This window comes from Bemisia tabaci, chromosome 1 (assembly GCF_918797505.1).
Source record: "Bemisia tabaci chromosome 1, PGI_BMITA_v3".
Classification (NCBI taxonomy): Eukaryota; Metazoa; Arthropoda; class Insecta; order Hemiptera; family Aleyrodidae; genus Bemisia; species Bemisia tabaci.
This window is the reverse complement of record NC_092793.1, coordinates 16358059-16371480: the sequence shown is the minus strand read 5'-3', so window position 1 is coordinate 16371480 and position 13422 is coordinate 16358059. Positions and strand designations below refer to the sequence as shown.

The following is a 13422-nucleotide window of genomic DNA, read 5'->3' as shown; positions in this document are numbered from 1 at the left end:
ACAATTCTGTTTCCAAATTTTTCAGAGGCAACTATTAATCTCAGGAACTTGAATTACTCCAACTCAGGGATGTCACCCGTTTTAGAGCACCGGCAAAAAGGCACCATCGATATTTGGTGGCTCTACGACGACGGTGGTATGCTTTTCATTATAATATTATGTTCTACGCATTTGAATGTATAATGCATGGTCATACATGCACTCAAAGACTTATATTTGACCATAGCCAATATCTGTTAGAGACAACGTACTGCAATATATCGATGGCTAAAGTGCGGAACCTCGTATCTCCATTGCAGCGTTTCAAAATATCTGATACTACTTTATTTTTTCGAGGTTTATCAAGCCAACTTCATAGTTTGACATGAATACAGAATATTTTGCTAAGAAAGAGAAAAAATCAAGACAGTTTTAAGACATTACGTTGACTAATTTGCCAACGCAAAATGAAGTATGGCAGGAATTCTTACAACGCAATCGGAGATAGGTGGTTTTACACTGTGGCCATCGATATTTTTCCTGTCGTACAAAAATTACTCTCGGAGATTAACGCTCAGATTTTTCTAATATCAACTGACGACCAAAAAGTTAAGCAATATTGGTTTAGAAATCCTAACCTAATTTTCAAAAAAAAAGAGAGAAAAAAACAAAAAAAAAACAAATAATTTATAAAACCTTTAGTCTCAAAGTTTCACAAGCTTCTCGCTCTTTGAATTTTTTTCTTTTTCCTTTTGCTTTTCTTATAATATTAAAGAAAGGGAAAATTACTTCTTTTCACAATATTATTATCATACAAATATTGTTTGTAAAAACGTCATTTTTGGTATCTCACAGGTTTGACTGTTCTCTTGCCTTATATTGTCAGCACACGAAAGCGATGGTCAGATTGCGATCTACGAGTTTTTGCACTGACTAATCATCATCAAGATATCGCCGCCGAGGAAAGAAAGTAAGTCTGCATCAAAGCCGGAGACTTAAATAATAAATAATGTTTTGGTATCTTTAAAATGATACAAATATTTACTGCGGGAGATTCAGCTATTCCTTCGCAAAAAAAAAAAATTCCCTTAAAAAAAAATAAAAAAATAATACATAAGCGGAGAATTTTTTGACAGGAGGTCTGCAGCATCGCAAACTGATTTTATACTGTTTGACAATATGCCACGGTAAAACTGAAAGAAGATAGATCTCTTTTTGTCTTTGATCAAAGCATGATCATGAACAAGTTCTGGAACATGAAAGGAAAATCCATTGATGGCATAGTGAATTTTTGTGTTGGCTTGGTGGCTTTTTGATGAGGTCAATGAAGTGAACGAAGTTTGTAGCTCAAGTCGTATGACTTGAAAATGAAGGCGCATTTTATAACGTGTTGAAATACGGATACTATCGACCAGCATAAGCAGAATTTGATTTTTGTGTAGTTGCTTGATAGTAACCAATTGTAACTTACATTTTTTTCTCCTCTGTTTTCAGCTTGGCAAATCTACTCAGTAAGTTCCGTATAGGCTATTCTAGTTTGAAAATTTTAAGTGAGTTAGACGGACGACCGCGAAAAGAAACGGTCACTCTGTTTGAAAGTCTCCTTAGCAGCTTTAGGCATACCGGTAAGTTTATTTGTACTGTTAAATCCTCTCAATCAGGCAAAACAGAAAGCAATAACAATATTTTCAATGTATAGGTGTAAAGGGGCCCCGTGAATAAATGAGATATCTAGTCCGTTTTTGATGAGCAAATGGACCCGTGTAAAATTTGTGTATGTGTAACCATAGGTTTCCAGGATAATTTGAATCCAGCTTGCAATTTGGAACTACAATTCGAGGCTCATCTATAAAAACATTTATGTTCATAGGGACACTAATGGTAAATTTGCTTTTTCTAAACTGAGGTAGAAATTATAGTTCCTAATTGCTAAATATATGATCCAATTGTTAGCAGCGCAAAAGTACATTCAGGTAGTACGTGAGTTCCATCAAGGATGTGGTCTGAGCTCTCCTTGCACTAATTTTATATTTTCCAATAAAGAGAATTTTTATTATTTATAATTAAAACATATTTGTTCATGCAATTAAAGTTACTTTTGGGGATTTCTTTGTTGATTTCTTTTTTGGAAAGTTTGCGAGGAGCGGACTTCAGACCCGTCTTACGTAATTCAATAGTATTGAGGTGGTTAGCATCTCTTTTAAGGGTGATTTTACAAGGTAGGAAGAGGGATAAAAAAAAAGTCGGCAAGAATGACATACGTGATACCTTTACAACTCCAATTAAATTCTTAATCATTGAATTATAATAAAGTGATGAGCGTTTTTATTTGATAGAATTTATTTATCCGTATTGATTTAATAGTTTCCTGTTTTTGTTTTTTTGTTCAGAAAATACTATAATCAGAGACGAGGAAATGAACTTATTGTCCGAGAAAACAAACAGACTCATGAAATTGCATGAATTTCTCCATGCTAACTCCAAAGATGCTGCTCTAGTCGTCGTGTAAGTACTTACTTTTCTCACTAAAAATTCAACAGCATTGACCACTCTTAGCTTGTGTCCATTTCAAGTTGCTGCCAATTTCAAAGCATCATGGCAAAATTACCATCACTCCATCCAGCCGACGTGTAAGCGTAACTTCAACCATTGGTATCGATGAAATAAGAGATTCTAATTAATAATTGTCTTACTTTTCTAATGTTGCGTTAAAGTCTCCCAGTAGACTAATTTATTCTTATGCCCACTCGACGTCACCGCATAGTCCGATTACTTAAAGACATGAAAAACTAACATGCATTGTCTTAAATTCACACAAACTTGTTGTAAGCATATTTTCTTTTGATTGACCCGACAGTAACTTTGTCACATCATTTGTCTTATCCATGTTTTTCAAAAAAACTTCGTTTGATTCCGATAGGAGCTTCCTCACGGTGCCGACGAATCTCAATAAGATCATTAGAGGGTCCTTCGGTAGATCTCAATCGGGATGATTCCTGATCCTTATTTCGGTATTTGCTACGTGATGTTTCTCTTTTGAATGACGGACGAAAGGCTGCTAAAGAAATTGCTTGATTTAGTTCCTCCTGGGAGGAGACGAAGGGGACGCCTAGTGAAAGGGTGGCGACAGGGGTTCTTAGAAAGAAATAAGGGTTTGCCAACTCCCTGAAGGGCTTTGGGAGGATAGAGGACATTAGCGGCTAGGAGTCGCAGAGCGCCACAGAGCGCTTTAAAAGCGGCTATATGTATACATACATACATGTTTTTCCTTTGTCTGCAAGCTTTCAGTCACTATTTCCTCTCATATTTTGATTTTTTCCCCACACAGATCTCTGCCAATCCCACGGAAGGACGTGGTTTCAGCACCTCTGTACATGGCATGGCTGGAACTGCTGACGTCAAATATGCCTCCTTGCCTGCTAACACGCGGCAACCACACAGACGTTCTCACTTTTTACTCTTGAAGAGCCTGCCTTAAATTAGTAGAAGGTTCTGATACCAGGCGGAGTTGCCTAATTTTCAACTGTGCCCCTCCTCGATCGGGCTGAAGAAGAAAATCACTGTACATAGAACATTCGAATGAAACGCAACTTCTCTGCGTACACTATTTAACTGTAGGAAGAGTGAGGAGTTGACAAGTGTTTAAATTTTTCCTCGCGGAAACACGTCATTCTCTAACACCACATTTATCAATTGAGAATTTTTGTGCAAATAAGGCACTTGCCCATTAGAGGATTTCAGATTTACTACCGAAAATTCCATTCTTTTTTGTGAGGAAAATATATTAGGCCATCAATCTCGAGATTTGTGCTGAGGATACAGTTAGATTATAAGAATATTCAGTTAAATTTCCATTTATTGACGGTGATATTCTTCCTGTTTAAAGTGAAAATTTAAAGAGAAATTCTGAGGGACTGAAACTGAGAATGCCGTTTTTGCACCCAAGCCTTCCATTTCAACGTATATAGTATGAAACAACAGAGCTCTTTTTCTCCCAAAACCACTTATAAAACCATCCCAAAGATCGAAGAGCCTTCGTTGCAGCCATTGGTTTGTTATTTAACATTACAAATTATTCATTTTTATTACATTTTTATATTAACAATCATTCATATTTACCCACATCTGCGCGCGTGTACCTTTAAGATAATGTAAATTAATATTCGTATTTTATGTTGGTTATTGAGCAATTAAACAACATTTTGCAACAGATAAACTACTATTTTTGGCTCATTCATGTTAGCAAGCATCTGAGAAGAGAAACTAACAGCACACATGGTGTTTCTGAAATTTGACAGAAATAGCAGTTTATCGTAAAATGTTGTCCAATTCATCTGCAGGCATGACGAAAGAAAATCAAAATGTACCATATTTGATTACTGCCTCTAGGAGAATTTTATTCATTATAAATTGTCATAAATTAAGTAGCTCTATAGATTTTATATGAAGTGGCTTCGTGCACATAATAAATTTACAGGCTGCAGAAAAATTTTAATTATTTTAGATGAGTATACATCGAGTGGTCCCCAGAGTTATTAAAAACTCTATCACCAAACCACTTTGACTCACATCAGAAAGAGCTTGTCTTGACAAAAGCATTATGTGCCCCTTTCTGGAATCACTTTTGGGACACTTTTTAGGCGAGCTCTTTTGTAAAAAGACCCAACATTTAAGAACCTTAATCGACTGTGATGACAGTATTACTTTTCTTTTTGAGAAAATACGATTAAAGCTTAGGTATAAGTTTGAATTCCTGAAAACCCACCAGTATTTTGTACAAATATATTTGTGTTGTGTTTTTTAACACTCCTTTCGTCTTTATTTCCCTTCAGCTCTCGTGAATTAAATTGTGTACCTCCGTTCTTTTTCTAGACCGTCTCCTCGTGATTAAATTTTCTACAGAATGACGTATTGAGCGTATGGACATATTGACGTCTTTGACATTTTTATTGTTGAACCTCTAACTAGTATTCTGCCGTTCTTAGGAAAAACGCTGTATGAGCCCTCCGGCGTTGCCATATTGCCTTCATTAAAAAGTGATCCACGAGAAAAGTGTTGAATAATATTCCTCCAATTTCTCAGGCAATTTTGTTCACAATTTTATCGAAAACATCAGGAAATTTCAAGGAAAAATATGCATAACTTTCCACAAAAATAGACATTTTATGGAAGGAAATTGGCAACTCTCGAATGTTCATACGGCGTTTTTTCTTAGCACGGTGGTATTGAGAGAAAATTTTGCGACATGGCAACGCTGTGAGTGATGTTGTGCGGGTGGCGTGCATGAAGACGCGAGCAAGGGGCAGCGCTGGGCAGCGGGCAGCGGGAGCGGTGACAGGAAAACTGCGTCCGTGCATAGATTAAAACTGGGCGAACTTTCTATCCACGAGACAAACACCCATCGGAACATGGGTGAAAGTCCCTTACGCCCGCGCCTCCACGATGACGGCCGAGAGACTGTCCGATCGCCCGCCCGCCCGCCCGTCCGTCATACGAGTCCGTCGACGGAATCATGGTCTGCTCTTGCGATGCCTCATCTATTTTCATCGGTGGAAGTTAAAGCAGCTTACCTTGCGTGACTTTAAACCTTACTTCGGCGTGATGCATAGAGAAAAATAGTGGTCCTATTTTGAGAATGTTTTTACCCCGTGACGTAGGCAGTCACAAATGGCATCCATATTCCAGCATAATCCGAAATTCAGAGTATGAAATCAGACTATAACGTCCTTTTTTTCGCTTATAATTAGTTCAACTGAAAATATAATTTCAAACATCCTCTCTACTCAAATAAAATCATTTTTAAGACACTCGATGGACGGGGTGAGGAAGGAGAGTAAGACGGCCCAAAGGTCCTATTCCAAGGAAGGAATCAAAAGTCAGAGTAAGGAGAAAGTCATTAAGAATTTTGTTTGGGGGAAAATTTCTCTTTGAAACATCGTATTGTAACCAATGAAAATTATTTGCTCATTAACCACCAACGGGCGATTTTGACGATTTCGCTGGCTGCGAAGCGGCCTTGGGGAAGGGGGAGAGGGAGGCAGCTCCCCAAATCCCAAATTTAGCCTCATACGTATTTTATAGAGGCCCCTGACCCCCGACTTTAACTTTTACCTTGCTCGATTTCATTGCTTTTTTTAGTGCGGATCCCTGAAGGATATTATATTCTTAGCGATACTTGGAGCTAAAAGCTGAATATCCACCTTAGTAGCTGGAAATTAGAGTGCCTGGGGAGAATACGGACGTGTCGAAATATGGAGCTCTTAAGGGGAAAAAAGGGCAGTCAACCTTCTAACACGAAAAACACTAGAGAAATGCCGTTGTCAACTTCAGATTTCAATATCAAACCAAGATGACCAAAAATATACATAAATGGGCGCCCTTCCGCAGAAATGAGTAAATGTATGCGAACATCAAGTCAAATACGTGCTTTAAAACGACGCACAGTGGACCGAGTCAATCAGAAAGGTCGGACATGAAATTGTTGACTAAACCTGAAAATTTTGATGTTTAATTCGTCACATTTTAAATTTCAAGGGGTGCCTCCAGAAGAAAATTTTACGAGAAAAACAATGGAACCACTTTTAAAACCTCAAAGTCTGGCAGTAACGGAGTTGTATGCTTTTAAAATCTCCAAATTTTGTCCGACCTGTCCCACTGACTCGATCCACTGTGCGACGGATAGTAACAACTGTAATAATAAATATTTGATTTCAAATGTTGGCTGCCCTTTTGGGCTCTAAAAGTTCCATGGCCTACCTCAAAATTTCCGACATGTCGTACCCTTCCCATATAGATACTCTACTGAAAAGAGGAGCTGAAAAACGAGACCCTGGAGAGCTTACAGGAGCCAACAAACGAAAGTTAGCTGAGAGCGCAAGCGCAGGAGCGGAGACGGAGGATAGGTTAAAGTGTGTCATTTGGAGCAGTTCACTCCCGCACCGGGTCCCCCCCTGGGTCCGCGGGCGCCGGCTGGTGGGGGCCCGGCCATGGCGCGGCTCCGCGATGAGAGACCGGCGCATCCGCGGCAGTTCTGCACGAGAGCGGCAGCCATGAACAAGCAACAAGAAGCGCAGTCGGATTCCGTGTCCACCGTTGGGGTCAGCGTCAAGGACTACCCCCCCTCGGATGTCTACGTCTCGGAGCCACCCCCAGTAAGTCCACTCTCTTAATTCGGTGCTGGTATTCAGAGAGCTCCCCGTTCTGGAAGGGTAGAAACCCCACACGCGCTTTCCCACGAAATAATGAGTACTAAGGATCGAAGTTTCCCGGGAAAGTTAATTTCTGGGGAGGGGGACTGGAGATATCCCGGGAACGGTTCCCCAAAAACGATGAGTGGTTATCGTCGATATGTGCATGTGTTTGTTGCTGGGGACGGGACGGGAATTATCCCGTGGACGGTTCCCCAAAAATGATGAGTGATTACCGTGTATATGTGTGTCTCGCCAAAGTTTCCCGGGAAATTGGATGTTGGTCGGGAAATCCCGGGTGCTATCTCGGGAAAGTTCCACGAGGGAAGTGCGTCCGCGTGCGAGTTTCTTCTTCTCAAGAAGTTTTCACGGGTGAAGTTACTTCACCCTTGCTGAAAGGGTAAAAAAAAGTTTCTGAAAAATTATTGAGAAAGTTCCCGAGAGCTATCAGGAAAGTTCGCGGGGTTGTTCCTGCTAATTTTTCACCGTGTGAGTGATTTACCGTGTAAATGTGCATGTGTGTGAGTTTTTCTGTCAAAGTTTCGCGGAAAAATAGATTTTAGTTGATGAATCCGGAGAATTTTCCCATTCAGATCCCTATGGTAGTATTTATGCATGCAAGTTGCCTCATTTCGATAGCGCATCGAGAAATGTTTAAAGGAGGCGGTGTGGTGAAGGATAATAAGATTAAATTAACGGTAAAATGAGGGTAAATATATTTCCGGAGGAATTGGCGTCGCGGAAATGGAAACAGAAATTTTGCTTCCAAGGAGACTCTCTCAGAGTGTGGCTGACAACTGTGAGAGTGGACCTATGCTGGTGTGATTTTCTCCCTTTATTTACTCCCCTCACAACGCACAAGCGTGCGGCAAGATATTCTCAAGATCTCTTCAGTGTAGGAAGAAATTTCAAAGATGGATGCACGCTAATAAAATTGAGGGTAAAATGCAAGGAATAGAAATTTCAACGAATTGAGTGGCGCAAGAACAAAAACAGAAGTTTTTGGTGACGAACAGCTTTTCAAAGTTCGGTTAATAACTATGAGGTGCTGGTGGCTAATTATTTCTTTTTTTTTTATTCACCCTCTCATTTGCAAAATAAGATATTATTAGGGGTGAATTATTGGTGCAAAAGCATTAGAAGGTAAAAGTAGAGTAAACATTTTTGGGATTTTCTTTTTTTTTGGGGGGAGGGGGCACGAGCATGGGAACTGAAACATGCTTTTCAAAGTACGGTTGATAATTAAAAGGGGGGCCTGTGACAGTGCTGGTGTGTTATCGTTTGTTTTTGTTCTCTTAATTCCCTCCCCAAAAGTGTGGCAAGAGATTTTTATCAGCGGTTATGGCAAGAAAAATGAACCATTTGGATGAAGCATTAAAGGGCAGGGGATTAAATTTCTGCGCGAAGAAGAACCGAAGTTTTGGCCCCGAAGACTTCTCTCGAATTGCGATTGATAGCTGTGATATTGTGTCTGTGCGCTTCCATGTCTTTTTTTACGCATATGTATACGTTTTTTTGGGCGTGTGAGCTCCCGAAAAAAAGGTTTAAGACCGCGCAATAATCTTTATGATAGAGATCGAATCATATAAATTCCCACTGAAATCTTTCAGCCAAATTTCTAAATCCACCGGAAGTTATAGAAATAAGAATTTCTACTCAAAAAAAACATTTTATTTGGAAAATTGCTGAAGTCACGCATCTCTGTTGTTTTAACTTACGGGGAAGAGGAATTATTTATAAAATCGGGGCTAATCGCATGTGGTCTATTTCGTAATTAAATGCATATCAAAATGTTACCATTGCCGTTGATATTGTTTCAGTTGAAAGTCAAATCGTAAGGTCAGGTACTTATTATTGTTGGCATATATCGTATCCGCAGTTGAGGTAACCCCCAACTCCCACCCCTACTCATCACTTAGCGAAAAACCATCTCTACCAATGAGACCTCTCTTGGACCAATAGAGCTCTTGCAGGTGTCAGAAAATTTGCGATTTAAATACTGATTCCTCTATAAAATTTCACGAGAAACACGGATTTTCTCTAAAACAAACTCAAAAACTCAAAAAAAGCTTTCAGAGTTGAGGCTGTAATGAAAAAGATATCCCGCACACTATATTGAGAGTCCACCTCTTTATTAAGTCAAACCCTCCGTGCAAAGATAGGGTGTTCAAAAAAGCTCTCAAGGTTCAGGTCGTAATGGAAGGGATATCTCATTCTATACGTTGAGGAGGAAATACATTAGCAGGATTGCCGTGTTTTCAGTTTTGGAGTCCCCAAATAAAGTTGGGTTGCGGTGTTTTCAGTTTTGGAGTCTCCAAATAAAAAAGGCAGCCCTGTAAATGTATTTGCTCCCTCTCTTTGCATGGAGAGTTTGTCTTGATGTGGACGTGGACCCTCAGGGTAGGGTGGGATATCCCCTCCATTTTGGCCTCAACTTGAGAGCTGTTTTAAGCTTTTGAGTTCGTTTCAGAGAAAAGCAGTGGCAACATCGTGTTTCTCGCAAAATTTGACGGACCATACAATACCTCGATCGAAAATCCCTCACACATGCAAGAGCATCCCCCCACTTACTCTGCATTTCCCTTCACTTGTTCGAACACCAAGCACGCATTCATGAAAATATATGATTCGTTTAATCTTCATAAGTCATCGACTACGATGTTATGAATGAAAATGGCGAGGTTAATGATATTCAGAAAATTAAGCTTGTTTTTTATTTTCCCTTATCATTGGCGATCCTAAATTAGACTTACATCGTAGTGCTAATTAGTGCACCACTGATATTTGTCATTGGATGATTTTTTCCGTCCTATGCAGTGACGTAGCGTGAATGATCGATTATCGATATCTCGGCATTTGAAGCTATGGTAAAGAATCGATTACTAAGGTGTTCGCTGGGAACACCCTAATAATCGATCTTTTTTCATAGGTTTGAATGGCGTATCGATCGATATATCGCAAAGCACGCCACGCCACTGGTCCTATGTCAGTCACAAACATCCTTGGCGTTAATTAAATTTTTAAAGAAGGAGTTTATTGAACTTGTGGACAGAAAAATCCTCCATAACACGCAATCTTATGTGTGCCGAATATCGTTAAATTTCAAAATTGTGAAAAGCAACTATTGAGTATTAAGACCGTAACACTGAGATCATTCAAATGACAGCATTCGCCTAAACTGGGAGTCCCTGTTAAAATTCACATTTTTTATAATTTTACCGACTTAGGCATGTCTATGGTAAATTGTGATGCTCTATTTTCGTGTTTTAGTAAATTTATTTGAAAACTATAATTACACTAATACTTTTTTTCTTCAACAAATATCCCTATATTTTGCGGTGTTCTTAAATTTATCTGTTACAATCGAGATCTTATTTTACATTAACTTCTCTTGAATACCAAGTGAATTATGCGTCAAAGCTCGTGAATGTATGATCGCAGCCATTGCAGTTCTCATGTTTTAAAAAGTTGGTTTGGATATTTGTTTTAAATTTTCTGTGCCCGAATGTCGAGTGCTGAGTGGTTTGAACGTTCATGACTCACGCCAGACTGAGAGGGAAAAAAAGAATAAAAAAACGTGAAAAAACTCGTAAACGCCGTGAAAGGTGAACCGGTTTGCGTCGCAAAACTAATTGTGATTATGCAAAGAAATCGTCCGTTTGTTCTCGAAAGTTTCAAATATGCAATGTACTCTCGTCCTCGTCGTTTTTGACCGGCTGCCAACTAAACTTGTAAGAAAATCCTCCGTATGACAACTGGCAATTGGCTACATTTTCATGCTATAAGGATCTGGGTAAAATGTTCCAGAAAATTTTAGCATATGTGATTCAATTTCATTTTATTTAATTTATTTTTTTCCAGAAAAGCCTTTAAAAAAATACCGTCCAATATTCTACAAAAAAATGAAAGGTTTCGGTGCCTTGTAAATAACCAAAGTATCATCTTTAGCCGAAATCTTATTGGTTCATGGTCAACCGCAAGTTGTGAAACCTATTCTCTAAATTTGGCAATAAATTCTGAAAATAAGCTAACTCAAAACTCAACTCACTCTAAACTCAAGCTGTTTACGCAAATTAAACTTTTCTTACAGCAGGCTCGAGCCATATTTGGCTCCTCAATGGTTCAAACCATTGATCAGCGATCGACTGACGAAGTCGACATTTTTGCTGCAACTTTCAGCCGTACTTAACCTGGCCAAAGAAATTCGGGCCCATGCCATTCGATGAAGATTTAGCCAAGAGCTTAAGGCAAATCAATCGAAAGAGTTAAATTTCAGCTCAATAAGCCTGAAATTTTGAGCGCGGAGTTGTGAAATTGAAGCTGAAAAGCTGCAGCGCATTCGCGAAGCGGGAATAGTCCTCCATGGCGATTCTTCGCGGCTTTCGCGAGACCCGCGCGACCAGGGAGAGAATTGACTGGGAACTGTGCAGGTATTGCTTTAATGAAAGTGTTTAACTGAAGCAAGGGGTTGCCAAGCGTATTTATTATTAAAAGAATCACGGTGGCAAGTCTGAGTTGTGGTGTATCAATTTATGGTTGAATGAACATCATACTATCAACTTAAAAGTATGAACAACAACAATTACCTACTTAAAAGAAGAGAAAAAGAAAAAAAATGGTTTTTTATTAACCCATTATTCGTGGAATTAAAAAGATATTGCCACCAATTGGCACTTGAGAAAATTCCTTAAAAATCTAGTCTGACCTTGGAACTTTGCATAATCGTTGTGTGCAACTTCCGCTGTATGAAAGTTCTTAGAGACCATCCGAAAGTTTTTTTTTTCACTGCGTGAGTCGTGAATTTAATGCGAAGTTCAATCCTTCAAATCGAAGTTTCCACATGTTTTTACAATATTTGAAACCGTCAATTTTCTCCTCCGTCGACCGAGAGCTTTCAAAAGGCGAATTTCCACGAGTGGGTTGGATTAACTTTTTCGACTAAATCGGCAGGGTTGCAACCCAAAGGAAAGAAACGCTCTGCTGAAGTCAAGAATTAAACCCAGCTGCTCGATGAATTTTGGCCAACATTTGTAATCATCCGTTTCTTAGCCCACTTTGGGAAAGGGATTCGATAATTTTGAATGGGGTCCTCATCGCTGCCTACATGAAAACCAAATTTTTGAGGGCGTACTGTCGCCTGGGAGGAATTTTATCTTGTTGTAAAGAAAGTTAGCTCGGCCGTAAGTCAAAGACTTAACCAAAGTCACTCGCCTTAAGACGAGCTTCGTCTGAACCTCGGTGAAACTAAGCACCAGAAGAATTCTCAGATCGGTGAATTCTCATATTTTGCGCACCACCTGGTGACAGAGATGCTGAATCGTGACCTTCCCTCCCTCGGGGTCACGTTGGTGTCATCATGAGCCACCACGGACCTACGTTCCCCCATCGAGGAAAAAGAGGAAAGGGGACGGCTGCGGGGAGTCACCATTACCTCTTCACCGCTCCACACAGTGGAGCCAGCTAATGGGAGATGTTGTACATAACCAATGTGGAAACTTTAAAAGCGTATACCTCCGTTAATACATAACACGGATTATTAAAAGTTGTTTTATTGGTTTTCTCGTTCGATCATCTTTCCGTGGCACCCCTCAACTTACTCTTTAGTGTAACATCATAGGAGTAACGCGTATGACTCATAACGCCAGAGGCGCGAAGTGCTTCGGGGTTTTGGACCGCGCAGCAGTCAGAGGGTCTTGCCCCGTAGTTGTTTTTAATGTGACAAAATCAAAATTTGCAGGTTCTAGTCAAAAAATTCATTTCCGACCTTCTCGAAAGGCTCGCCCTACTGTGCGCCGTGCAGCCGTTGGAAAATCAGCGGATTGCACATTCATCTTAACTTGTATCCCATCGAGCAGGGCGATGTATCGATCTATTCTCATTGAAAGAGATTATGACATCAATATTTTTGGAATCTTAGTTTATGTAATGGAGAATTGCAATGGTGACGCCACGATGAATAGCGTCTTCATTCATTCAGCGTGGCTTGGTACCCTGGTTCTCTTTAACATCAGCAATCTTAATCTAAAGATAATGTACTGATTTAGCGGCTTCGGCATTATTGCTATATTCGACTTATCGATTTGTGATGAGTGCGAAATTTGACATATTTGCGATAGTCGACAAATCGATTTACGATGATTGTGATATTCGACGTGGCGATTTACAACGGTTGCGATATTTGACTTATCAATTTCTGATGGTTCCAACCAAAGAAGTAGAACATAAACTCAAGTCTCAGTTTAGTGTAAAGTTAAAA

At 39.6% G+C, this 13422-nt stretch overlaps 2 protein-coding genes across 5 annotated transcripts in view; both read left to right on the top strand.

Moving 5' to 3' along the window:
- Positions 1–4786, top strand: part of NKCC (sodium potassium chloride cotransporter) — a 39325-nt gene extending 34539 nt beyond the window's left edge. For all 4 annotated transcript variants that reach the window (XM_072296948.1, XM_019055671.2, XM_019055685.2 and 1 more), the window contains exons 14-18: positions 26–136; positions 835–949; positions 1474–1604; positions 2370–2484; positions 3308–4786. In XM_072296948.1, the coding sequence (XP_072153049.1) occupies positions 26–136; positions 835–949; positions 1474–1604; positions 2370–2484; positions 3308–3443 (608 nt within the window). In that variant the 3' untranslated portion in view covers positions 3444–4786. The remainder of the gene's footprint in view (positions 1–25; positions 137–834; positions 950–1473; positions 1605–2369; positions 2485–3307) is intronic.
- Positions 4787–6950: 2164 nt separating this feature from the next.
- Msr-110 overlaps positions 6951–13422 on the top strand; it is a 98807-nt gene continuing 92335 nt past the window's right edge. The window contains exon 1 of the mRNA XM_019055486.2: positions 6951–7130. Coding sequence (XP_018911031.2) covers positions 6966–7130 — 165 coding nt within the window. The 5' untranslated portion in view covers positions 6951–6965. The remainder of the gene's footprint in view (positions 7131–13422) is intronic.